The following is a 27,141-nucleotide window of genomic DNA, read 5'->3' as shown; positions in this document are numbered from 1 at the left end:
CCTGAGAAAAGGAACAACGGATTGAACTGATCCCTGAGTCGGCACCATGCTGAAGGTGGTGGTCGAGTGCGCTAAAGCAATCCCCAAAAAGACACTCGGCAACCCGGACCCCATCACCGCAGTCCTCTTTAAAGGTGAGTTTGACTCACTGCTCGACTTTCTGTGCAGTTAGTGAGAACAACACAAACTCTGTGTAGTCACTTCATAAGTAGTGCCTTTATTCTTTAGTTTTAGCAAACGAAAAAACGAACAAACTGGAATTGAAAGCAACCAGAACTAAATAATTTCCTGAAATAGACTACATTATAGGCTCTTGTACCATTTATAGGCTAAATATATCCACTGGGATACAATAGTATTTCTTTTGTTTTTGTTATGTGATGTCTCTAAGGTACAGTAGATTTCCTTATAAGGACACAAATGGCGCGTCGAAGTTTGTGGGGAAAAAAGCCTGCTTCTCGAAATAACTTTATAAACAAGGAATATCAGTGCCTGAATAGTTTTTGAGGGGTTCTGTGTGTATTCCTTGCCCTACCCTACCTTGTAGCATCAACCCCAAAACTGTCCCTTGCTTTCCTAATTTGCTTGAACTCTTCCAGGTGAAAAAAAGAAAACCAAAGCTATCCCTAGTGAGTTAAATCCTGTGTGGAATGAGGTGAGTGTAATACACTGGCGCTCAGACATCTGTTACTGAAGATGAGATGTCCTAACATTGATTATGTTACTGTATATGACACAGGGTTCTTTTCTTTTTTGCCGTTCAGATTCTTGAGTTCGATTTAAAGGGTTCGCCTCTGGACTCTTCTTCATTCATCGATGTGGTGGTTAAAGACTATGAGACCATCGGCAAGGACAAGTATGCACTTTGTATTTTTCCACTCTTTTACAGATTCCTATAAGCATGTGTGATTGCACAGATGCATGAGAGCACTGTCTTGTAGTATGTCCACTGGCACCATTGGCATGGTGTTGAATGACGTGGATGAGAAGGCTCTAAAAAAGCCTTTGTCATTTTGTACTTAATACTCAGGTGAAGTTAAAACCTTTTTTTATGTTTATGTTTTTAACACTCGCTTTCTCTCTGTATTGCCTAAAACATATAATAAACCAATGCAACCGTAAATGGTTGATTGCAGAGAAGATGCAACTTGTACAGTCATCCCACACTGCCCCACCCAGCTTCCATGTCTGTACTTGCTATGATATGTGAGAGCAGTAGCCATATTCCCCCAAGCAATATATTCTAATAGGCATAATGCGACTTCTATTATTACTTTCATTTTTCTTAAAGGTCCTGTATCTCACAGACTTAGATTCAGGTCTGCAGATAAGGCTCACTTTATCCTTGTAATGTGTCTTTCCTTAGCCTAGTAAGTGAAAAAAAAAAAAAAGCTGCACTTTATCATTGTTGATGTAGTACTGATTAGAGGGAAACGTTTACCTGGGCCAAAGGTTCATGCTCAAAAATGAATCCCCCTTTTTGGGAGCTCTGGAAGACTAAAAAATCTTTTTTCCATTGTCTGAGAGAAGCAAATTGGAACATGGCATGAGGTAAGTAATGTGGAAATGCTTGTCAAGACTTGTTTCCAACTGCTGTTTAAGCTCTTTTACAGAAACATAAGTGCTCCACATGCAGCCTGCCAGAAATAGTCTTAGACTGGCCTATATATCTCTTTTCCAATATGCCTAATGCACAATTCCATCACTTGTATTATGTTTTCTTTAGTATTATCTGAGCCTTAGGTTGGGGCTAGAGGTATTTTGGGGGAAATTTGACCTTGCTGTTTTTTTTTTTTTTCTAAGATGTGACTCATTGACTTGGAATTACATTCCATTTATTTGGCAAACAATCTACAAATGTTTCCCACAAGGAAATTGTCACTAACAAACAGGGCTGCTTCTGAACATCTCAACTACATACACAGAAGACTGAAAAAGATTATCTTAGTTTACATTCTGCAAAATTCCACTGCAGTTAAATCACTGTTTAGACTGCTGCCTTCGTTCGTAATACAAATGAATAATGAACATTTAACACGTTAATGTTGAACTAATGTTAATAATGAATTCCAACACATTAGTGAATACCATGAGAACTGTATCTGGAATGTTTTAATTTATAGTCTACTGCATAAATCTGTGCATGATCCAGAATGAGGATCATGGAGTTGGTTTGGTGCCAGAATTATTAAATAAAAATATAAGTTCTAAAAGAACAACTGAAAGTACACTTATGGTGATTTTTGTATGTAAACTTTGTTAATGTTTAGATGAACCTCAGTCTAATTGGTCCTTAGCCATGGCAACTGAGTGAATGCCTGCATGGCTGTAACTTTGATCACCCACAAACAAAACAACTGATTTTAATTCAAATAAATACAAGTTGATCATATTTGCATGAACAGTGCTTATGTAATATACAGTAACTACAGGTCTGGTGTAGCTGCAGCCCAGCAAATATCTCCAGAATAAGACTTCATCAGATTGGGTGAATAAAGTTCCAGCTTGAGCGTAAAACCTAGAAAGTAAACACATAGATATGGTTTTCAGGTAGTTAACAAAGTGCTGACTAAAATGGTGTCTCTGTTTATATCAGGTAAACTAAATTGTGTGAAATTTCATTAAAGTTGTGCTGTAATAATATGTTTAGTTATGTAATAACAGCCCATTTCATGCCTAAGCTAAGGTAGCTGGATACCACTGTTGGTGGTCTGGAATGTTCTGCCATTTTGGAGAAATGCCACAGTGTGGGCATGAAAGGGCATCACAAAGGATCAGAGGATTTGTTACTCCATGTTCCAGTTGACCAATAGACATAAAGGTGAAGTCTTTCTTCTAAGACTGATTCGTTGTGAAACTTTACCAAGAGACAGAAGCAAATGGGGGACAGAAACAATTCTGCAAAATTCACAAGTAAAACACTGCAAAAAGGGCTAGTAAAGCCAACAAGGTGTTTTCAAATTATGTTTTATTGCGCTCTTACTATTTATGTCACATTTAAATGTAACATGTTAGTACTATTTTAATAGTAGCACTGTAGTAACTCCTTAATGGATATTAGAGTCCTTTCATGAAGTTCCATAATTACAGTACCTGAAAACCTGAAAAGATCCCTCTGTCTACCTAGATACTGCTGGAAACATTTGAAGGCTCACTTATGTATCCTCTTAGCCATCAACCCCACTGAGTGTGGAGATGTCTAAACACAGGAACATTAATCCTGTTTGAATGGAAGCTTATTGTCATGGAAATCCGTAACTAAGGAATAAGTGTGTCATCAGAGAACACCAAAGGGCAATTGTTTTTTGAAATTATAAAAAATCTCCCAGCAAATCCTTAAGTTACAGACTTCTAAGTCCATTTTACACTGATTGATCATGTGGTCAAATCTGTATGAAGCATGAACAAAGGACTGTAGTGCAATTTTCAGTCCAGTGCCCCTCCCTCTAAAGCTGGTGGTTACACTCCATGTTGCCTTGAACATCTCATGCCTGTGGCTCACTGTAATTACTCATAGCCTTGCGTGTTTATTCCCCTTAGCCTCCCCCTTAGTTCTCCATTTTATGGTGGGTGGAAGCTTCTAATCTACTACTCTACCAACCAAGATGAGTAAAGCTGGCATGAAGTGTAGCCTTTTTTTTTTTTTTTTAGAATCAATAGAAAAAACGTATAATATGACTTCCATCAAACTTTTCTTTTTGATTGTGTTATTTTAGTGTTCAGGCATGGGCCCCTTTTTTGCAGATCACTCAGGTTGAAATGTTGAAATTTAACAACCAAGTCTATACTTATACCACGACTCATTGTCCAGTCACAGTGACTCACCTACCATTGCAAAACCAGAGCCAGTAAAAAAAAAATGTCGTTTACTGTGCATTGAGCATAACACTCTGAGATCCAGTTACAGGTGGGGCTTGAGGAAATGAGTAGTGAAACTAAATACTGCCTGTTCAAGTGGTCATGTCAACAGACTATTTCCAGTGAACTTTTCACATTGTGTTTTATTTGCTTTTGGAAATCAATTTGAAAGGAATTATGACTGATATAATAATAGAATAAAAAATTTTTTATTGATGGAACATTATGGACAATTCTAGTTTATTAATGAACATTGCGTGTTGTGTATTTCAGTACAGGACAAGTTGTTTGTGCTTTTTAACTTATACTTTGTTATTTTCATGCTTTGCAGATTTATTGGCTCTGCAAAAATCTCTCTGCGGGATTTGGCCGGTGGTCAGACCAAGTCTCTGCCTTCAAGGAATGTCCCTCTTGTCAATGAGAAGAAGCAAGATATCGGGGTAATCTTGCCAACACAATGCATGAAACCACAACCTGGTCGAATTATCAATTCTGGTTGGTTAGAAGGTGGTGATTAATTTCCTATAACAGCACAGCTATAGATAGTGGTCCTGGGTGCAATGCAAATCACAGGATTATATTACTGCACTCAATCTAATACATTATTGTTTCTATAGTAACAACTTGCACAAGGACTTGTATGGTGGATGCTCCACATTAATGAATAAAACAAATATGTGATGTCGATATGGTAAAGTTTTCTCTGAGGAGAAGTTTATTTAGCATTTCCTGGAAGGAGTCCCCAGCACAAGTTCTTTGTTTTCCGGTTTCTCAGTAACGAGTTGAATTTTGGTGAGGGAACGATTGTTTATAGCTTTTATAATGTAAGTGACACTGTAGACATTGCAGACATTCCACAACATTAAATGTAATTATAAACAGATCAAATGTACGTCATCGTTTAAAAAATATTGTTAAAGTCGATAAATAGCTGTGGTATAATAGATTGTAATCATTACATATTGACCAAAGCGTGATGTATTGCACATACTGAAAGTGGTGGATCATATGGTGACATGCAATATGTGTGTGGATTTATATTGTTCCAGGCAACTATAAGTTTAGTAATTACATATGAGCCTCCTGCCAGTGCTATTCCTAACCCAAATGCACAAGTCGATGGAGATGCCAGTGCTGGAGAAACAGGTCAGTTCATTGCAGATTTCCCTAATACATTTTGCCATAATTTTATGTGTGGAATCTTGAAAGGGCTGATCAGGACATTGAATTAATTCCCTGAAACTCATTGTGTTTACTATTCTGCATTGTGAGCTCATGTTCAAGCATTTTTTTTACTGATCCGAATAAATGAGTTGGACTGCATTTGAAAGCTGCTTTTCAATGGGCTACTGTGCTGCCTTAGAGTATGGAAATGAATGATGCAAATCAAAGGTGGAACTTGCAAAAAAGAAAACACGAATAGACAATGCTCTCAGCATTTCCAGAACGTCTCCAGTAATAGTCTAGTACTAGTCTAGTCTAGGAGACCATCTGGAAATGCTGAGAGCATTGACTATTTGAGTTTTCCTTTTTGCAAGATCCTACACTGTGATTGTTTATATGTATGTATATGTACAGGGTGTCCCAAAAGTCTCCATCCATAGGGGAAATTAACACTTTGTAACAAACAGTGTTCCCCATTTCTTTGTAAACACACACGGCGGAATCATCTCTCCCACTCATATTGAACTCGTGTTAACACATAATTGCATGTCTTTGCATGTCACCTTGTGACAGCTTTACAATCCAGCCGTGGGAATGATTTCAATACATTCTTCCTTTGGCATTCTTAAAGGCTATCTCATAAAAAAATAATAATAATTATAATTATATATATATATATATATATGTGTGTGTGTGTGTGTGTGTGTATGTGTGTGTATGTATATACATATATAATATATATATAGATGATTTTCAGTTCGCCATGGTTGTAGACAGTGGTTATTTGAGTTACTGTAGCCTGTACATATATTGTCATGGGAAAAAGAAAGAACACCCTTCCTATATACCTTCAGGGCATAATAAAAGTTGTGTGGGCCTCACAACTACTATAAACAATTATTTCAAATAATCTTGGGTGACAACAAAAACACAGCAGATTTCAATATGTAGTCATTTTTTTCTCAGAAACCAGGTGGGAAAATTATATAATTCAGTAACTTGTAGAACCATCTTTAGCAACAGTAACTTCAAGTAAATGTTTTCTGTCTGAGTTTATCGTTTTGGATCAATTTTGACCCACTCTTCATTGCTTGAACTGAACTGAACATTGCTTCTGTTAATTGATGTTTGAGGACATTTGTTTATACACAGCTCTCATAAGATCCTGCCACAGCATCTCAATGGGGTTGAGCTCTTTACTTTAACTTGGCCATTCCAACACCTTGATTTTTTCCCTTCTTTAGCCATTCAGATATCGATTTGCTGGCGTGATTGGGATCATTGTGCTGTTGCATGACCCAATTTCGGTCCATCTTAAGGTGCATTACAGATGGCTTTCTCATTGTAGAATGGTGAATTTCAAATTGTTCGGCAATGGCCTTATAACCTTCCCAGATTGATGAGCAGCAACAATTGCTTCTCTCAGGTCATGGCTGAGTTTCCTTTCTTCTTTGCGCGAAGTAGACATACACCTGAGTGCTCCAGAACACCAAACTGCCAAATTTTGGGGAGCATGGCGGCATAGTGGTTAGAACTGTTGCTTCGCAGCTCCAGGGTTGGGGGTTCGAATCCCACCTCCACCCTATGTGTGCAGGGTTTGCATGTTCTCCCTGTGCTTCAGGGGTTTCCTCTCCCAGTCCCTGCATCGGAATATGCATTGTAGGTTGATTGGCCTTCCAAATTGTGTGAATGTGTGTGCAGTTGTGCCCTGCAGTGAGTTGGCACCCTGTCCAGGGTGTACCTCGCCTTGTGCCCTGAGTTCTGAAAAAAAATCTGAAATAAATAAAAAATAATTACATTGTTTGTGCCTTAGTAAAGACTTGACAAGAGCTTAATGAAACACACATAGAGGAAAGCTTGTTAAACTGCTGCTTGTTTTCCCTCTAGGTGTTTCTTCTGCTGGAAACGAAGGTGGTGATGAAGAAACTACAGATTGGGGAGGTCCACGGGCTCCGGGAGAGACATCCGCACCTGGCCAGCCTGGAAAAACGCCCCAAAAGATGATCCGCACAGGCCAGAAGAGACAGAAAGCTCTGTCTAACAAACCCCAAGATTTCCAGGTACGTCATTCCTCAGGCATGATGTATGCCACAAATATTTTGCTGAATAGTTTAACTCACACTCATGGTTTTTCATTAGATTCGCATCCGAGTCATCGAGGGTCGCCAGTTGCCCGGAAATAACATCAAACCAGTAGTCAAAGTTAGCGTTTGTGGACAGACCCACAGGACAAGGATCAGGAGAGGAAACAATCCTTTTTTTGATGAGGCATGACAGGTTTTTTTATTATTATTATATCCGGCTTTCTTTACATTAGAACAGTGTTTTATGTTGAAATGTTGAATACTAGCTGTTCTTCATGTTGTCAGTTATATTAATCTGGCTTTCTGCGAACTGCTCTGTGGCTCTGCTGTTCCTGTCCTACAACTGTCAAGTCCTATTTCTGCTGGTTCTTTGCTTTGTTCCACTTGATCCCTTTGGCCTCCTTCAGCTGCTTCAGTGAACCTCTCAGATATTTTGTGACACTTTCTTGTGACATTTCATGTGAACGTTCCACCCTGCCATCCTTTCTTTTGTGTGCACTGTTAGTACTTACTATATTTGAAGGGATGCTTAAGTTATGTGACTGATGGCTTGTGATATGATGGTTGACATATTATGATGGGAGTAAATATTTCTACAGATCTTTTTCTACAACATGAACATGCTGCCCTCAGAGCTTTTAGATGAGAACATCTACATCCGGGTAAGGTGAATGCACAATCACACAATTTTTTCCCCCTCAAGTCGTCCTGTCACATTTGGTCATTTCTGCACATGACATGACATCAATAGCAATACATCTCCTTATGTGGCTCTTTATATCTAGGTTTATAACTCATCCTCGCTGAGATCGGACAGTCTTTTGGGGGAGTTCAAGGTAATCTATTGTCCATAATGTCTGCTTTCAGCTGAATTACTTTTGTGGTTGTATCCACAATATCGCTAATTTCAGCGCACTTTTTTTTTACTTTACTCCTCCCAACAGCTGGATGTTGGCTTTGTCTATGATGAGCCTGGTATGTGATATCTTCAGCCTTTACACAATACATCTTAATGCAGTATAATCCGGATTGCAGTCACTTAATCATATCGTGACCTATCGGTTTGTGCACTATTAGTATTAGTATTACTTTTCATATCCTTTACTGGTTTTTGTTCTGCAATTTCCTAAGCTCATGCCATAATGAAGAAGTGGCTACTGCTGAGTGATCCAGATGACTCCAGCGCTGGAGCTCGAGGTTACCTGAAAGTTAACATGATCATTGTGGGAACTGGAGATGAGCCTCCGGTACATTTCCATATGTTATTTTTTAATAAAAATTTTCTGTATATGTGTTAACCAGTATTTGCCGATTTGATTTAGTCAGATTGCTTAAGCAGTTTGGTTTCTGAAGGCCACTTTCATTATGAGCAGTATATGATCAGTGCTTAAGCTGTTTTTGTGTTGATTTGTACTTTGGGGTGTAGGCGGAAAAGAAAGAATACAACGAGGAGCAGGATGATATTGAGAGCAACTTACTGCTGCCTGCTGGCGTCACAATGCGCTCAGCGATACTCTCTCTTAAAGTGTACCGTGCAGAGGATATGCCACAGAGTGAGTCGTGCAACATTCAACAGGCAAACAGCATTGTTATTGCGTTGTTCAGAATTGGTTTGTCATTGTGCTTTCTGGGTTTTTCTCCATTTGTTTAGTGGATGATGCTTTTGCACAGACTGTCAAGAGCATTTTTGGAGGAGAGGGTGACAAGAAAAACCTTGTGGATCCATTTTTGGAAGTTAGTTTTGCAGGCAAAAAGGTAAAATCCCAAATCAATTTTTTTAAAGGGGTCATTCCATCATAAGTGGTCTAATACAGGTTGTATGACCATTTTTAAGTTTCCTGAAAAAAATGTTTTTGATTCTCTTTATGTATTCGCATTGCAAAACCACCAGTTTTTTATTTTGTTTTTTATTTTACTTGATTTAACCACGATGGCCATCTTTGTGTCATGGCACACAACAAATTTTGGTTATACAGCTGTTTTACAGAAACCTCAGTATCTCGACTCAGGATGGTCCTAGCTCCTTGGGACGAAAACTGATCTCTGGAACACATAAAGGCATAAAGAGTGATACAAGCAGTATTTGACTACAGCTCAGAACTCACTTACTGCATTTATCACAGGAGAAACAACACCACAGCTCTGTTTATGACACTGTTCATTTGTAAAACACCCAACTGGACACTGTACTTCAATATTAGGATAAAATCTATTCACACATACCAATTGTACACCTGTACCAACAAGATAGATCAGGTTCTTCAAATCTGGCCCTTAAGCTCCACTGTCCTGCAGACTTTACCTCCAGTCTCAAACTCACAATTTTTACAGCAGAATGTTACTATAGAGGACTTATTTCTCTCAAAATTTCAAGCTCCTATCTGGTCCCCCACCAGAGATATTCAACCTAAAAGTGAGGGAAATTTTTACAAATTGCATTTTCTCACCCCCATAAAAAATAAGAGAAGTCCATCTATCCATTTTCTGTACCGCTTACCCTTCATGGAAACCTGGAGCCTATCCCAGGAGGTATGGGGCCCAAGGTGGGGCGCAATCACATACACATTCACACACTACGGACACTTTGGACATGCCAATCAGCCTTCCATGCATGTCTTTGGACTGGGGGAGGAAACCTCCACAGCACGGGGAGAACATGCAAACTCCGCACACTCCGCAGTGGCAGGAATCGAACCCCCAACCCTGGCGGTGTGAGGAGAACTTGCTAACCACTAAGCCACCGTGGTACCCTCTAAAAAAACTTAAGACTGATACTTGAACCCTTCCCATTATAACTGACCTTGAAAGTGGAACTGTGAGCAAGCTTGAGCACTACATTTGGATTTAAGTTTTAAGTATAAGGAACAAGAATGTGCAAAATGTTTATATATTTCCATGTACCTTGTTGTGTTCTCTAGAGATAAGTTTTCAGGAGCTAGGCCCATCCAGAGCCAAGATATTGAGGTTTCCGTAAACAGTTGTATAACCAAGATTTGTTGCGTGCCATGATACGAAGATAGGCGTCGTAGTTAAACCAAGTAAAATAGAATAAAAATTAAAAAACTGGTGATTTTGTAATGACAATACATAGATGTAATCACTTGAAAAAAGTAGGAAAATTAAAACGGTCGAGTAACCAACTTTGAAGTTATTGGACGACATGAGATGGAATGAACCATAAGCCAAATATGAAATATTATTAATGTCAGATGTGTCTTCTGCACTTTAATGTTCAAAGTTCAAGGTTCTTTATATGTCACACACATATTACATACATGTGATTTTATGTAGTGAAATGTTTTAGGATATACACACACATAATAAAATAGAATATAATAAAATATTATAGACTATAGAGAAATGTGATGTGAGTAAAATAGAATACAATAGAATAGCACACTTGTCAGTATCCCAGTATGATCATGGTTTCTTCTGTAAGTTCTGTTTCTTTCTTCTGTTGTTGTATATTTTGCACATTTTGTGCAAATGTGACATTTTCTACTATAATTCTACTATTTTTTTTTCCGTCAACTGGAAAATGTTTCTCTTTGTATTGTAAAGTATATTTACCCCAAAAGTAAACAAGAAGAGATACAGATTTTAAGTGTGTGAATTTATCCCTATTGATCACGCCGGTGGCGGCTGTGGCTGATATGAGCAAGAAACCTTAAGAGGAACCAGATTCATAAGGGACCCCGTCTTCATCTGGGTAACAGCGGATATTGTGAAAGTAAAAGGAAGTTCATTATGGGTTGTACATGAAGTCAGTTTGTTGAACTAGTCCACTGTTCACCAAAGGAGACCTGAGTGCAAAACTGTATGTGGTAATTGCAGTCCCAAGGCCATAGTAGAACCGTGGCCAAGGTAGGATTGTGATCGAGGTAATATCAGGGTTGACAGGTTTCAGGAAAATTTCCAGCTCAACTACATCTTAAAAATCGCACAAAATACCTGAACACAGCCCAAAAACAATGTGAGAATTTTAAAAGGGAGAATATGTTTTTCCTTTTCCTCAGCCTTTGCATGACCAAACAAGTATTTCACACGTATTATTGATTTCGATGCATTATCCACTTGATAATTCCCATTTCCCTCTCACAATTGTTATATACTGTATATTACAATAGAAATGGTTCTGTACATTGGAGACACTAGCTTTACACTTTGTCTGCACTTACCTTTTTTGTGGAGATTTATTAGATTTAATTATAATGATTTACCATAAAACAAGATCTTGGCGGTTGTTGATATTTTTAACTAGCCCAATCTGGCAACCCTGTCACTGTCGTGTCTGCTGCATCTTCCTCAGTTATATTGTTCAGGGCAAGAGCAATTGCTGCCTAATGTGCCACGAGTATTGCTTGTTGCAGTTCCCATTTTTTGTTGCAGTTTCCCATAGCACTATGTGTTATAATAACTCTGTGGATACTAATTGGGGAAGTGTGCACACTGCCCCGTGATTGCCCAACATCTAGAAAAGCAAATCAATGGAATATTTCTGCAAAATAGTGACACTTTTTTTTTTATTACTGGTCACTCAAAAGAGGTCATTAATATTTCACTGTAATTTACAATGAATGGAATTGTGAATGAGGCCTTTATGAAGATTAAAATTTGTTGAGCACCTGATATAAACGGTGGGATTGCCCCATGGACAAGCCGCCACTGAGTCCAACTGGTGTACTGCGGACATTTTGACAGCTGGTATCTGATTACAAACTGAATTCACTATGTCTATTTCACATGATCAAAGCATGGCATTCATGTGAAAAGCACACGTACTAGCAAGGTTTTAGACATTTTTAGGCAGACTGATTGTTTTTATAGCCAAGCTTGTTCAACTCCTTAACATGATCTTTGCAATTGAGTTATCATACTATATTATAGTTTATATTACAAACTGCCATATTTATTGTTTTATTGTTTATCTTTTCTGGCTGTTTCACATAATTCAAGTAAAGTGACATTCCAGCAGGTTTTCTCAGACCACCACGCATTTAGAAATTTTATTTAATTTTTTTTAGAAAAGCAATGTGAGCTAAACTAATACAAGATATCTCTTGATGACTCTCATGTATTGTTTAAAAGTGAATTATAGACACATTATCTATTAGATTCTTTAATATATTTTCCTCCATTTTTATTCAGTCTGGTCTTAATTTTCTCCTATGCCAGCTCCCTACTTTGGCAGAGTAAAAGACATATCATAGAGTAGCAGTGTGATTCTCAGAGGAGAACTCGATGCCATTAGCAAGCCCAGTCACCCACTACAACACATATGAACAGGACACAGTGACTCTGCTTTCCTTCCTCTCATTACTTTCATACTGGAGTGATCAAGTGTTTGATAAGGAATTGTGATGTCCTCTTCTTGTCTTCTTCTATTTCTTTTAAGCTATGCACAAAGATAATTGAGAAGAATGCAAATCCAGAGTGGAACCAGCTGATACAGCTCATGGTTAAGGTGAGAATGAGTGATGATTTGGTAAACCATAATGAATGCACTTAGTGGAATACATTACAGATTATTATCTTCTTCTTTTTTTCTTTGTTTAGTTCCCATCAATGTGTGAACGTATCAAGCTTACTATGTTTGACTGGTAAGTTTCTAATATACTGGATTATTTCATATAATCTACACATGACCTGTAAGAGGAGTTGCCTCCCTGTATGCCATGTGATATTTAACTTTTTTAAATTTTTGCCTCAACTTCTGGTAGGGATCGCTTTACAAGCAATGATACTGTAGGAACCACATACTTAAACCTGTCCAAAATATCATCATCTGGAGGTGAAATAGAAGGTAAACCTCCTTGTTTCTGCCTTGCAATTGGAACACATTATGGATGACAAATCAAAGCATTAATTCTGATTTGTTGTTGTTTTTTTTTTTACAAGCTGGGTCGCTTAATGAAAATGGGCTTCCAGGATCTGATGGTATTAATTTCTAAGATCTGATTAAAATCATAATTTCTCATAATTAATCATTTATATACTCTGTTTATGTCTGTTGTGTGTACACAAACACAAATCTTTATTAAAAATGTTATTTATTGAGTTGGTTTTCTGTTCCTAAGATCCTCTCTCTCTCTCTTTATTTCAGTAGACAGAAATGGGACTGAGGTTGGCTTCCTTCCAGCCTTTGGTCCTTGTTACCTAAACCTTTATGGAAGTACAAGGGAATTCTCTGACCTTCCTGACCCATATGTGGAGCTCAATTTGGGACAGGTAAGTGCCTTACTGGCATTTCCTGAACTAAATACATTTTAATACCCTAAGCAAGACATTGTTAGCAAACTCTTAAATACAAGGATTTTCTTTGCCAGTCATTCTGTACATACTCGTATATCAAACACAAACTGATCTTTATGTTTATGTAAAGTGGGGTTTTTTTGCCTCACCACCACCACAACCCCAACTCATCACACATAAATCATTTACAGCTTTCTGTATATATTCTAGACAATAATGAGATTTGTGTACATATCTCCCACCCCACATATCCACCCTTCCCTTCCCCATCCACCTACTGAATAGGAACAAAAAGGGAGAAGACATATATGAGATGAACATGGTTTAGTGCATTCCCAACCTGACTACAAGTCCATTATTTTCTCAGTGTTAGTTATTTTATTTTTTTAAAATGCAGACTTTGTTCATAAATTTATGGAATTTTAGCTTTGCTTAACTGTTCAAACATAAAAGTTTGAGAAATACTACTGAGACAAGGGCCTGACTTTAAAAAAAATAAATAATTTGTCATGTGATAGCATTGGAATGCAAACTGATTAAAGCAATGTGTAATCACTTGCAATAAATGCATTTGCCCCTAAATTCTATGTTGATTTGTCACTGTTTGTTTTACATAAATAGTATTTTGAAAAGTTTTACTGGTAGTATTTGCTCTGTACTTAAGATCTACACAATGGCTGCAGATGTTGCAAGTCACTGCATGCCTGTATGTGACAGGGTGAGGGGGTAGCCTACAGGGGCAGAGTTCTCATTGAACTTTCTACTCGGCTGGATGACAAGATTGACAAGAAAGTGGATGACCTCAACAATGATGATGTCCTAGTAGCACAGGTAACAACATGCAGCACAGGGCAAGTCACACCTCCAAATGAGTTTCACTTCACTGCTTTTATTTTTATGGAAACATTCTCAGGGGAAGTTAGCGGATATGAAGATAATTTAATAAATTTAGCAAATCTTAGAAGAAATGTGAAGTAGTCGCTTATTCACTTTGGGTGTTATTTTTTTACTATATAGATCTTATGGGCTACCTTCAATGTTGTGTTTACAGTATATTTGGCATTAGACTTTTTATCACATGCAGCCACTAATGATCTTAGGTTAATTATTAATGTATAATTACATGGATTATTATTGACAGCAGTGGCTGCAGGCAGTCAAATTCCAGTCTGATTAGTTTTACTAGTTCAAGTGTCATGGCTTTTAGTATGAATATGTCAGCCTTAAAGTTCTCTGTAAGCTAGTGTGCTCCAAAACAATGACAAAATGAATTCACATTTAGTAGATAAATTCTTTCAAAATTTACAGTCTCTCTCTCTCTCTCTCTCTCTCTACCACCAATTCGGACCAATCATTCTGCACTTCAGCTTTTCATCAGATTTTTTGTCCAATCAAATGCTCTCTAGAATCTGAAGTGTCCCACCCCCATCATTATAACAATCCATGGTACTAACTATCAAGTACAATTTAGCCTGAGCTATGAGGTAAGCTAAACGCTATTGACTATTTAAAAAGATTGAGGAGCCACTCAATATGTCCTGCTCCGACTTCCTGTTTCAGTGGAAATTACTTACTAACGCTGCGTGTTTCCAGGTACTTCACAGGAACTTTAGACTACAAATGTAGCTAGGCTTATTAGCATAAATTAATGCTTTAACATAAATGTACCTAGATGAGAAGTATAGCATTTACCATCTGCTTTGTAAAACATGCAGCACTCTTGAGGAGTACGCATTATGGATAAAAACAAGTTAGAGTTTTGAGAGATGAGATGGCTGATATGTGAAAACTGCTAATCACTCAGATAGAAGCTTTAATATTAGAGTCACATAGTGTTAAATCTCTCTCTGTGAACAGAAGTACCAGCGGAAGAGGAAGTTCTCCCTGTGTGCAGTGCTCCACAGCGCGTGCATGCTTCAGGAACCTGGTGAGCCCATTCAGTTTGAGATCAGCATCGGCAACTATGGCAACAAGATGGATTCAACATGCAAACCCCTGGCCTCCACCACCCAGTACAGCTGTGCTGTGTTTGATGGTGAGATCATTATTATGGCTACTTGGATATACAGTATGACATATACACATGAGCATGCTCACTCTGGTGCCTGCTTGTGTGTTTTACAGGAAATCACTACTACTACTTGCCCTGGGCTGACACTAAGCCGGTTGTTATCCTCAATTCCTTCTGGGAGGATATCAGCCATCGTTTGGATTCAGTGAACATTATACTCTTTATTGCTGATAGACTGGTATGGTATTAATGATACTCTATAACATAGAACATGTCTTATAATTACAAAACTCAGTTACGATAGATAGTTTCTGTTCTTGTTCTTACCAGCAAGCCAACATTACCACACTGAAGACAGCCATACTGGCTAAAGTTACTGAGACACGACTAGCTGAGATCTGGCTGAAACTCATCACTCAGCTCATTGAAGACCTCACCAAGTAAATCCGAGCATCAAGAATCCCAGCGTCATGCTTTATTTCTGTCATCATATGCGTAGTACTATTATAGGTTACTTAAAGGATCGGTTTGTAATTTTTACCATGCACTGCAACCTGCAAATTGCAAGACTTTCCCTCCCCTGATTAACCCTGTACCTTTTCACGATTCTCCAAGCACTTCATAAGTTTGTTTTTGAGTAAATGGGGCAAAGCTGAGCTGCTCGGTTTCACTTGGGCATAGGGTTAATTTCTGGGTTAGAAAAATGTAAATGGAAACATTTTAAATTATATAATTTTTACAGATCTAGAATAAATAAAAATGACATACTGAAATTTTAAACGTATGTATGCCATTTACTGCATTTGGATCTACTTCCCTGGCCAGTCTTATTTGATATAAATTCTGTTTGCTAGTTACCGGTTGCCAGACATGGAGGCCAAGCCTAACGTGACAGCACTGGATGTTCAAACCAAAAAGCTACGAGACAAAACCGTCATCAACATTAGAGATGCCGCCTGCTACATGAGGGATGAGGCTACTGACGTTAAAGCCACACTTACTGACATAGAGGATTGGTTAGACCGCCTACAGCAGATTGCAGAGGAGGTTCAATTTGTTTCATTTATGTTTTGTTTCTGCTCTACTTGTTAGTTTTAATAAGAATTACATATTGAGATATATAAGTTGTTGAAGCACGTATATGTACATAAATGTACAAGCATCTCCTTTTCTATTTGCAGCCTCAGAACAGCATGCCTGATATCATTATTTGGATGCTGAGAGGAGAGAAGCGTCTGGCTTATGCACGCATCCCAGCCAATGAGGTCCTCTTCTCCACCCATAGCGAAGAGGCTACTGGAAAATACTGTGGCAAGACACAGACCATCTTCATGAAGGTAAACCAGAGATATTTAGTACAGCTCATTCATACAGTGGATATAAAAAGTCTACACACCAATGTTAAAAATGAAACCAAGACAAATCATGTATTAAGTGAAATCAATTAAGTGAAAAACAATCAGAAACACTTTAGGGAAAAATATGAAAAATTTAAAAGTTACAATAACTTGGCTGCATAAGTGTGCATACCCTTTTATAACTGGGGATGGGGATGTGTTCAGAATGAACCAATCACATTCAATCTCATGTATGTTAAAAGTAATTATCATTCAGCTGTCATCACTGAAATTATTCTAATTAACACCAAATAAAGACCAGCGGTTTATGTAGGATTATCTTCACATCTTCTTGGTTTCATCTGACTGCTGAAGAGCTTACACAAAGAGCTTACAAAGCCTGTACAGGGTCTCACTATAGAAAGGTTTCAGGGATATAGGGTACAAAAAAAATTCCAAAACATTAGATATACCATGGAATACTGTGAATACAATAATCAGCAAGTATAGAAAATATGGCACGACATTAACACTAAGAACAGGATGTCCCTCTGCCAGAGGCATACAGCAGCATTAAAATTATTGCAGTGATTTCTGGCAAGTACTACATGTGACAACAATCTCCTGAATTCCTCATATGTCTGAGATATGGGGTAGGGTGACAAGATGGAAGCCTTTTTTAACCAAAAAAAAAAAGCCAGCTAATTTCCCAGAACCATGTGGAATAATGTATATTGATCTGATGAGACCAAAGTTGAACTTTTTGGCCATAACACCAAAAGACATGTTTGGCATAAAAAACACAGCACATCACCAAAAGAACACCATCCCCACAATGAAGCATGGAGGTGGCAGCATAATACTTTGGGGCTGTTTTTCTTCATCTGGAACTGGGGCTTTAATCAGGGTGGAGGGAATAATGAATAGCTCCAAATACTAGTCAATTTTGGCACAAAACATTAAGTCTTCTACTAAAACACTTAAGATGAAGATGAAGTTAACCTTTCAGCATGACAACGACCCAAAGGAAACCTCAAGATCAACAAAGGAATGGCTTCACCAAGATCAAGGTTTTGGAATGGCCCAGCCAGAGTCCAGATCTAAATCCAATCAAAAATCTGTGGGGTGACCTGAAGAGGGCAGTGGACAGGAGATGCCCAGCCAATTTGACAGAGTTCGAATGCGTATTGCAAGGAACAATTGCAAAATATTGCTAAGTCAATATGTGCCAAACTTACTGAAGAAAACATGTTTCTTACCCAGAAACATTGATTGCTGTGAGAAAATCTAAAGGTGCCTCAATGAAGTATTAGTTTAGGGGTGTGCACACTTACATCTTCTATTATAATTTTTTCCCCCCTAAAAAATACTGTTTTTCACTTGAATTAATAGATTAAAATTTCACCATAATGGTAGAAAAGGTTCTGACATGATTTATCTTGGTTTCATTTTTTATATCACAAAAACCTGCAATTTTAAGAGGGTTGTGTGGACTTTTTATATCTACTGTCGATTTTGATCGACAGTGTTTTGATGAGAAACAATTTACACAGTGGCTTAGTGGTTAGCACGTTTGCCTCGAAGCTCCGGGCTTGGGTGTTCAATTCGCAGCTCTACCCTATATACAGTACATGGAGTTTAAATGTACTCCGGTTTCTTTCTCTAGTCCAAAGACATGTGTAGGCTGATTGACATCTTGAAATTGTCTGTAGTGTGTGTGTGCGATTGTGCCCTGCGATGTGTTGGCACCCCATCCAGGGTGTCCCCCACCTTGTGCCCTGAGTCCCCTGCGACAGGCTCCAGGATTAGTGTTACAGAAAATGGATGGATATTTGGAAACAACAAAATGAAGCCTTCTTTAGTGTCAGATGAAAAAATGCTCAAATTACTTTTTTTGGATGGATTTTTTATACCATTTTACTTCTCAATTTGGTCACCTGCCAAACCCATTCACACCCACCCACCAGCCAGCACTCCCTTACTGTACAACAGCTAGCAGCCAGAGAGGATGAAGGCTAACACATGGTTCCTACCAGACGCATGAAGCCACACAACCACGTTTTTTCAAACCTCTGCTCATGCTGTCACAGGGCAGCATAACACACTGAGAGGAAACCGCTATCTGCCCTCTTTCGCATACTTGAGCTCACAGATGCCCACAATTGGTTAGTGTCACTGTGACTGACAAGGAAGAGAGAGTACATCATTCCTCCAATACAGAGAGCATGGCCGCAGTAGTTTTGCTACCTTGGTTCATGCCATGAATGGCTGTGGCATCATCAGGTCTCGAACTCATGATCTCCCAATGATATGGGAGTTCTTGTGTTCTTCTGTCTTGTGTTATTAGCACACGTTTGCACGTGCACTTTGTAAAAATGTATAGATCTTATTTAGTTCTGTGTCGTCTCATGTGGTTAGTGTCGTGTTTTATGTAGCACCATGGTCCTGGAGGAACGTTGTTTTGTTTCACTGTATACTGTACCAGCTGTATGTGGTTGAAATGACAATAAAGCCACTTGAACTTGATATGGTGAACCAATATGGAGGCCAAATACCCAGATTTCTAATTAAACAAAGCATTATGAGTTGTTAAATATGTAAACCGCAGTGTAATTAAACTTGAGTGTCCTAAAGATATGTTTTTTGTATGATTATCACTTTTTAATACCTGTGCATGGCCAGTAATATTATCATGTTATTGCTGTTCCTAGAATATTACACAGTACTGTATTGCCTTTGGGAAATCAAGATGCAATCTTATATGTATGAGTACCTCTTTAGCCCTTGTTGCACTTTCATTTGCTGTTTTTAGCTATGATCTACTACTGCACTAATGTGAAATAAATGAAAATTGTTAAAACATTAAGATGCTTTTGGGACATGGCTTAATGATGAAGGACAAATGAGAGTTCTAATGCAAGACCAGTTGATATCCACTGCCATAGATGATGCTGACATTTGCCCACAAAATACCCTTACATCTTGTTTTCAGTACCCGATGGACAAAAATAAAGGGGTGAAGATTCCTGTGCAGCTGCGTTTGAACATGTGGTTGGGACTGTCAGCTCACGAGAAGAAGTTCAACAGCTTTGCAGAAGGAACATTCAGTGTCTATGCTGAAATGGTAACACGTACATTTTGGTTCGTTACTAAAGTAATCATGCACAGAATGTGATTAATCTGAATAAGGCAGTGCATTGCGTAGATATATTATTAAACGAGCCTTCTCTGTGATAGTATGAAAACCAGGCCCAAGTTTTTGGAAAGTGGGGAACTACAGGCCTGGTCGGCCGCCACAGGTTCTCTGACGTGACAGGGAAGGTTAAGCTGAAACAGGAGTATTTCCTGCCTCCACGTGGCTGGGAATGGGAGGGTGACTGGTATGTCGACCCTGAAAACTGGTAAGTAGCCTAATGGTACACGTGAAACATATATAAAATGTCATGAGTTCTTATGCTTTTCTTCAGGAATTTGCTATTCTTGACATTTCAGCAATAACTCAGGGGCAACTGCAAACATGCTGTAATGAGAATGTGTATGAGCTGGTTTTAGTAGTGCTTCCTGGGATGTTATTCACACTATCCAGCTTACAATCAGAGGAAATGGAGGCTCTTGGCCTAGATTGGCACTTGGCTTGGGAAATATATACACATTCCATGAGCCAGCCTTTCTCTCCAGCTACAGTGTTTATACAGACAGCAAGGCTCATGAACGTACTGTTAGTGACCCTGTCTCTTAACTGCATACCAACAAAACAATCTTTTTCATTCATTCATTGCATTTGTTGTGTTATGTGTCTGTGTGTGTGTGTGTGTGTGTGTGTTTGGATCAGTCTGCTGACAGAGGCTGATGCAGGGCACACAGAGTTCACAGATGAGGTATATGAAAATGAGAGTCGTTACCCTGGTGGCGAGTGGAAGCCAGCAACCGAAAACTACACCGATGTGGTGAGGAAGAAAAAAACCTCTAACAGGCTCTAACAGCACACATTTTCATTAACGTTGGAAGCGATATTCCTGGAAAACATTCATGCTGAAAAACATAGGGCAATTTCTTAATAAGTGAAGTGCTAATGACTGCCATTTTGGTTGTAGGTGTAGCCATTGAGGGCGGGGTCTGTGAAGAATACGCATGCAAATAAACACGTGCACCTTATTAACAAACGGCTGGCACAATGTAAACTTTAGCTTGCACGTGCCATCCTGCCAAAAAACAAGTTTTTTTTTTTTTTAAATGAACATGTGTCTGTGTGTGTGTTTTCTGTTCAGCTGGTAGTATTAATTAAATAGCAGTTGCATGATTACAATTGGAAACCATGTAATACTGAAAAATCCATGGTTCATTTCATTATCCACATTCTGGTCATTTGGGACTTGTAAATGGTTGTGAACTTGTTGTAGAAGTGACATCAGCACTACAGACAGTGTAGCAGAGAAAGCTGACTGGCACTCAAGCAGCTGAAGAGGAAAAAACAGCAGCTGAAAATAAACTAAAGGCCTTGATTTTATTTTGGTTTTGTTTTTTTCCAGTAAATTCCCGTTAATGATTAACTCTCTTTTTGAACACTCTGTAGATTAATGAATGAATGATTCTGAAGCCATTCAAGTTATGGCAATGTTTGATTAAGGTCAGTCTTAGTAAATTAGAACAAGTGGTTCATTACAAGAACCTTCACAATAATTTTTAAATATTTAAAGATCTATAGGATAGTGCCAGTTTATTAGTTTTGCAGTGGTATAAAATGTGTATATGGTCTATAATACGTGAACCACTTATTGTCATGATCTCATTGAGAATTCTTATTTTTTTGGATATTCTAAACAGTGAAAACACTGGAAACTATATTTAGACAATCTGATTCATGCATCTGCAACATTTCTCCTAGTCCACTGACTCTCAGAACACATAGCTTATGCTATTTGTAAGTCAACGCTGACTGAGACAGGTGCTGTCATTTAAGCCTGTTTCCCAGACAATAGCTAGACCAAGCAAGCTGAATGCAGCTGTTTGTTCAGGACTGAGGGATGTGTTTGTTCTGTGCAGAATGGAGAGAAAGCCCAGAAACCCAGCGAGATTGAATGTCCCCCAGGCTGGAAGGTGATTCAGGACTGGAGCTTTGACAGCAACAGGGCTGTGGATGAGAAAGGTTCGAGATCACAGTATCATTCATCATACGAATTTGAACCAATTATGTCTGACAAATTGCATACTTCTATACATGGTGCCTGCATGCTCCTATTGTATAAAACCTATCAATTTTAGAATGCTGGACAAGACACCAAGAATGTGGCTTGAAGGAAAGTCATATTTTTGCTTCTAACAATAGGTTGGGAGTATGGCATCACTATTCCTCCAGGTGATAAGCCCAGCTCCTGGGTAGCAGCAGAAAAAATGTACCATGTCCATCGCAGGAAAAGACTGATCCGACTCCGAAAGAAGATAGCAAATGCCCCTGCCTCAGAGGTGAGGACTTGACATGATGCTGTTGTTCAAAAGCAATAATGTTATAAGCCATATAATTAATAGTTATGGTTCATACGCAATGCTCCATGAAGATTCAGAAAAAAGAGGTAACTTAATTCAAACTGGAGTTCATCAACAACAAGCATGTAAATAATGAAAGGGGCTGGCTAATGAGGACCGATTCCTCAGGAAAATCTTGCATAACCTTCATTTGTGTTTGACAATATCTATCCAAACATCTATATCTGTTAGTGAGGTATGATCAACGCCAGGCAAGAACTCAGTATGTAGTGCTACATATATGATACCAAGGTGAGAAGTACATCCACTTTGACCATTTTCTGTTATCAGATATCTGTCTATATTTGGAAAAATAAAATAAATAAAAAAAGCTTATAATTTGTTTTGCTTCCTAGTGTATTACAACTGTAAAATTTAGTATATAAATGAGTTGTCTTTGCTGGTATAATCTTTTGCCTCCAATAGATCCTACCATAGCCTCTCAGATTATTATAATGTATTCGCTATAGAGTGTTAATTAAGTGACAGATCTCAATAGTCAAGATCTTGATGAATTTGTGGAATTTATTACGCAGTGAAAACATGATCAAAAAACAACTGAAACACCTGAAATGGGTAAGAAGGTGCTACATTGCCTCTAAACTGGTATGATAACCTCCAGTGAGAGAAAACTATGTGTGTTGACTTGGATCTTAAAATACCTGAGTGCAACTATACCTGAGCATATAAAGCAAATGAGTCATTTAGAAAAATTGAGAGTTGATTCAGGTAGGTGATAGATTTATAATAAGGGCATTATTGTAAAACAGTGCTCAGCCTGAGCTAAGATAGATGCGTATTAAAAATACCCCCAGGGTGAACGTGAGATAAAATGCATGGGTGGTTGCCAGGTTTCTGTTAGAAAGGAAAAGCATTGTTATGTTATGCCTGAGAGTGCAACATGTTTGATAAAACAGCTTCAGTTTTACCTCATACTTGTGATGCCTTGACTCAAGAAATAGTTTCTAGTTTGGTGCAGTTAATGCCATCTTTTCTTTTTTTGTGGGGGCTTTCTCTACATCCTTACAGAAGAAAGAGGCAGGTGATGGCTGGGAATATTCCTCTCTGATTGGCTGGAAGTTTCACAGGAAGGAACGTTCATCAGATACGTTTCGGCGCAGACGTTGGAGGAGAAAGATGGCCCCATCTGACCGAGTGGGCGCATCAGCCATATTCCAACTAGAGGGGGCTATGGTGAGCATCCGGTTACAAATTTGTATTACAGAACTATGTATCCGGTGTTTTTGGATCTTTGACATACCACAGGATTAAAGGTATCATGTAGTGGTTTAGATTTGGTGTAGTTTTAGATTTACTTCAAGAGAGAGCTTAGGAAATTTGGGGGATTTTCATAGTTGTACTAAACAATGTTACACTGAGTGGCTTTTGATTGTGCTTGGTTTCTAGGGGGGGGAAGTCGATGAGAAAGATAGCAAAAAAGAGGCAGCCAAGCTTTTCGGTGCCAACACGCCGACCGTTTCCTGCAACTTCAGCAGTGAGTAGCCTGATTCATGCCATCTAATTAAAGCCTTGTGTAACAGATCCCTGCTGCTGATATACTTCCAATCACCACTCCCTTTCCTCAGAGGAAGTCTGGACCCCTGGAACCTAGCTCGATTAAAAAACATTCAGGGCTGACAATTTGGCTTTGGAATGCCAATAGTTATTGATTACATAATTACATAACTGAAATTTCTACAGCTGCACTAATGTTGTGTTCCTGCAAAGAATTAATAACAGCTTATATCAGGTATAGCAGATTTTGTAGACAGCTCATGTTGTCTGTAAACGAGTGCTAAAACTGTTCTCTTGTCCTGATAGGGTCGCACATGTACCACCTCAGAGTGTATGTTTATCAAGCGCGGAACCTTCTTCCCATGGACAAAGACAGCTTTTCGGGTGAGTCGCTATAAAACTTTCAAATGAATTGCAAATGTCACCTCTTGCTTTTCATCTGATAATAATGTGGTGGCAGTAGCACTGCAGTTGTCAGGTCTTTTGCATTTGGTTTTCCTACAGATCCCTACTGCCACGTATCCTTTCTCCATGTCAGCAAGACCACAGAGATCATTAAAGCCAACCTCAACCCCACATTTGACCAGACACTCATCTTTAATGACATTGAAATCTATGGAGACCCACAGACTGTTGCTCAGAATCCACCCAGCATTGTCCTGGAGCTTTTTGATAGTGACCAAGTGGTATGACTGCTTACTCACTATGATAATCTGCTTAATCACAATAATAATCTTCAATATAGCGCTTGAGCTGACACTGAGTGCACTTACACTCACTTTGATTTAGAGCGTTAATGAATTGTCAAAAAAATCTAGTTGCTAGGTAAAACCTGGAGATTTATAGACAAGTTTCCTTGTCCTGGAAGATATTTGTAAAATGACAAAAATGGATGCAATATCCAGTAAAAATGTAAGTCCCTGGAAAAGTTGAGCTATTAAAATACAGAGCTGACTATTAAGAGAGAGCGAGAGAGAGTTTGTGTAATGTAATTTAGGAATTTTAAGTTTGTTTTTAACAAAGTCAAAACAGACTGTCTTTTTCCCACATCTGGCCCACATACTGCTGTGGAATGATGGCAATGAACTCATCCGAATCTGGCTGCCACAACACAGTGACAGCTCAGCCTTGATGAGAGCACATCTCAGCAATGACATGGAGCAGAGCTTATAGCTCAGCCAATTTCTTCTCAAAGTTGAAATGCTGCGCAAGCATATGTTTTGTTTCTTGAGCTCAGTATTATAAGGCTCTATCTAGGTTAGGAACGAATAGAAGATAGGACCTTATAATACTAACATCACTATTTGGGACATTTTTGACCCTCATTCCAAATAATGTGGGCCAACTGGACCCATTTGACGTGCCATTGCTGTAACTGGCTAAGCTTAGTTGAACTAATTTAAGCTCAACCATCCCATTAAGCTTCTGATAGTGAATTAAAGCTTGTGGTAAAATTATATATGGGCTTTTTTCTGTCAGTAAGGAGGTGATCAGATCATAGTGTCCATTTGTGTAAAATACATCAGCAGATGTGAGCTACTTTTTCAGGAAGAAAATGTGCTAGGAAATTTCCCAAGAAAGAGTAGAAACCTTGATGTTTCTACAGAATCATGATGTTTTTCTTGATTGTATGAAAATCTGTTGTGTTGATGTAGTTCTGTATTGCAGGGGAAGGATGAAGCCATGGGCAGGTGCACATGTCCCCCAGTAGTAAAACTAAACCCCAGCACACCGCTGAGCCCAAAGCTGCTCTGGTTCCCCATCACCATGAAGGGCCGAAGTGCTGGACAAATGCTAGTGGCAGCCGAGCTCTTGCTGAAAGATAAAGTATGCTATTATCATTAAATCGCAATGTTTGAACAGGTACCTCACTGTGTTTGCAGGATTGGTTGTCACTCTTGTGATGACTGTGTTGTTATATAATTGTACATATTGTTGTTAGTGATGTATTTGTTAACCTCTAATGAGCTGTTCTGTCCTACTTTGCTGTGTCCAGGCAGCTGAGACTGAACTGCCACTTGTGCCACCCAGAAGAGGAGAAAATCTGTACATGGTGCCTCAGGGGATCAGGCCAGTGGTGCAACTCACTGCTATTGAGGTAACACACTGAAGCATGTCATTAACATTATCCCTTTAGTGTTGGGCAGACAAAGCAGGGTAGAGACAAGCTAATATTTCCAGCAGTTCACCTGTGTGTGTCTATGTATGTACATGCACTTTACAGATCTTGGCCTGGGGTTTGCGTAACATGAAGGCGTATCAGCTTGCCGCTGTTTCCTCCCCCAGTCTCATTGTGGAATGTGGTGGGCAGATTGTACAGACGGCTGTCATCAAAAACATCAAGAAAAACCCAAACTTCCCTGGATCAGTTCTTTTCCTCAAAGTGGTATGGTCCATCGTTTTAAACATACTAGGATTGTATAATGCCTAGTGAACACTGTATGACTTCCAAATGTGTACTGAACACACTACTTGACAATTTGTCAAAACGTATTGTGGCTGACTACATTTGTCGTTTTGAAGTTCATATATCACCTTGAATGATATCACCTTGAATTATCCTGAACAAAAACATAGACATCTGAAGGCTAATGTTAAATACACATTCTTGCTCTTTCCAAAGCTCTATCAGCCTTCTGTCTATTTTCCATGCACAGAGTTTCCTCTAATTGGATATTACTCATTGCTGTTCTTACTACTTGCTGTATACATGCTCATACTGCAAAATTTATCAGTTTTGTTTAGTTATTTTCCCCTATTCGGGTCGCCACAGCAGATCACCTGTCCGCATATTTTGATTCTGGCACACCAAATGCTCCTGACACACTGAGAGTGCATCCCTCAAGTGGCTGGGGTTGGCTCCCTGGGGGAATGAGGGAATCAAACCATGGTGGTGAGAGCGCCACATATTAGCCACTAGTCCACCAGGGAACAACTGCAAGATTTATCAGTGATCATTTAAAATAGGCTGGAAATTTTAGCCAAAAATAATAATACGTGAAGTGCTAACATTTAACATGCAAAAAAAACTGACTGGCTTTTGCCTACCAAAAGTTACAGATAAAGTTGTTCATTTGAACCAATTTCCCCAACCTCTAGTTTGGGCTGCACTTTAGTGGCTCAATATTGCATCTTTTCTTTTTTTTTTACTTTATTATTAGAATAAATACTCAGACTCATTTTAGCCCAAAATGAGTAATTGGTTTAAGGCTTATATAGGCTTTATTGCACCACAAATATCATGCATTCTACACGTGTACAATACCAGGCAATAGTTTTTGATGACTGTCTATTAGCGTTTGGGTTAAATTTCAAGAAATGGGTTCATGTTAAAAACTCTAGAATTAGGCAATCTAAATACATAACAGGTCCAAGTGAACTGAGAAATGTTTGTGAC

General features: G+C 38.7%; 1 protein-coding gene across 2 annotated transcripts in view; it reads left to right on the top strand.

Moving 5' to 3' along the window:
* The first annotated feature begins 10 nt into the window (after positions 1-10).
* myofl (myoferlin like) overlaps positions 11-27,141 on the top strand; it is a 35,390-nt gene continuing 8,259 nt past the window's right edge. The window contains exons 1-36 of one of the 2 annotated variants that reach the window (XM_053621320.1): positions 11-134; positions 600-655; positions 765-856; positions 4,190-4,298; positions 4,908-5,004; positions 6,910-7,082; positions 7,162-7,290; positions 7,706-7,768; positions 7,892-7,942; positions 8,051-8,081; positions 8,238-8,353; positions 8,533-8,659; positions 8,758-8,861; positions 12,502-12,570; positions 12,663-12,706; positions 12,827-12,909; positions 13,005-13,043; positions 13,210-13,334; positions 14,076-14,189; positions 15,216-15,393; positions 15,483-15,607; positions 15,700-15,809; positions 16,224-16,416; positions 16,551-16,706; positions 19,699-19,830; positions 19,944-20,107; positions 20,539-20,653; positions 21,750-21,852; positions 22,033-22,169; positions 23,259-23,423; positions 23,637-23,724; positions 24,051-24,128; positions 24,249-24,430; positions 25,413-25,571; positions 25,741-25,842; positions 25,969-26,130. In XM_053621320.1, the coding sequence (XP_053477295.1) occupies positions 47-134; positions 600-655; positions 765-856; positions 4,190-4,298; positions 4,908-5,004; positions 6,910-7,082; positions 7,162-7,290; positions 7,706-7,768; positions 7,892-7,942; positions 8,051-8,081; positions 8,238-8,353; positions 8,533-8,659; positions 8,758-8,861; positions 12,502-12,570; positions 12,663-12,706; positions 12,827-12,909; positions 13,005-13,043; positions 13,210-13,334; positions 14,076-14,189; positions 15,216-15,393; positions 15,483-15,607; positions 15,700-15,809; positions 16,224-16,416; positions 16,551-16,706; positions 19,699-19,830; positions 19,944-20,107; positions 20,539-20,653; positions 21,750-21,852; positions 22,033-22,169; positions 23,259-23,423; positions 23,637-23,724; positions 24,051-24,128; positions 24,249-24,430; positions 25,413-25,571; positions 25,741-25,842; positions 25,969-26,130 (4,059 nt within the window). In that variant the 5' untranslated portion in view covers positions 11-46. The remainder of the gene's footprint in view (positions 135-599; positions 656-764; positions 857-4,189; positions 4,299-4,907; positions 5,005-6,909; positions 7,083-7,161; positions 7,291-7,705; positions 7,769-7,891; positions 7,943-8,050; positions 8,082-8,237; positions 8,354-8,532; positions 8,660-8,757; positions 8,862-12,501; positions 12,571-12,662; positions 12,707-12,826; positions 12,910-13,004; positions 13,044-13,209; positions 13,335-14,075; positions 14,190-15,215; positions 15,394-15,482; positions 15,608-15,699; positions 15,810-16,223; positions 16,417-16,550; positions 16,707-19,698; positions 19,831-19,943; positions 20,108-20,538; positions 20,654-21,749; positions 21,853-22,032; positions 22,170-23,258; positions 23,424-23,636; positions 23,725-24,050; positions 24,129-24,248; positions 24,431-25,412; positions 25,572-25,740; positions 25,843-25,968; positions 26,131-27,141) is intronic. The other variant, XM_053621321.1, reaches the window with a different exon arrangement.

The sequence above is a fragment of the Ictalurus furcatus genome, chromosome 3, assembly GCF_023375685.1.
Source record: "Ictalurus furcatus strain D&B chromosome 3, Billie_1.0, whole genome shotgun sequence".
Taxonomy (NCBI): Eukaryota; Metazoa; Chordata; class Actinopteri; order Siluriformes; family Ictaluridae; genus Ictalurus; species Ictalurus furcatus.
This window is presented reverse-complemented; position numbering and strand designations above follow the sequence as displayed.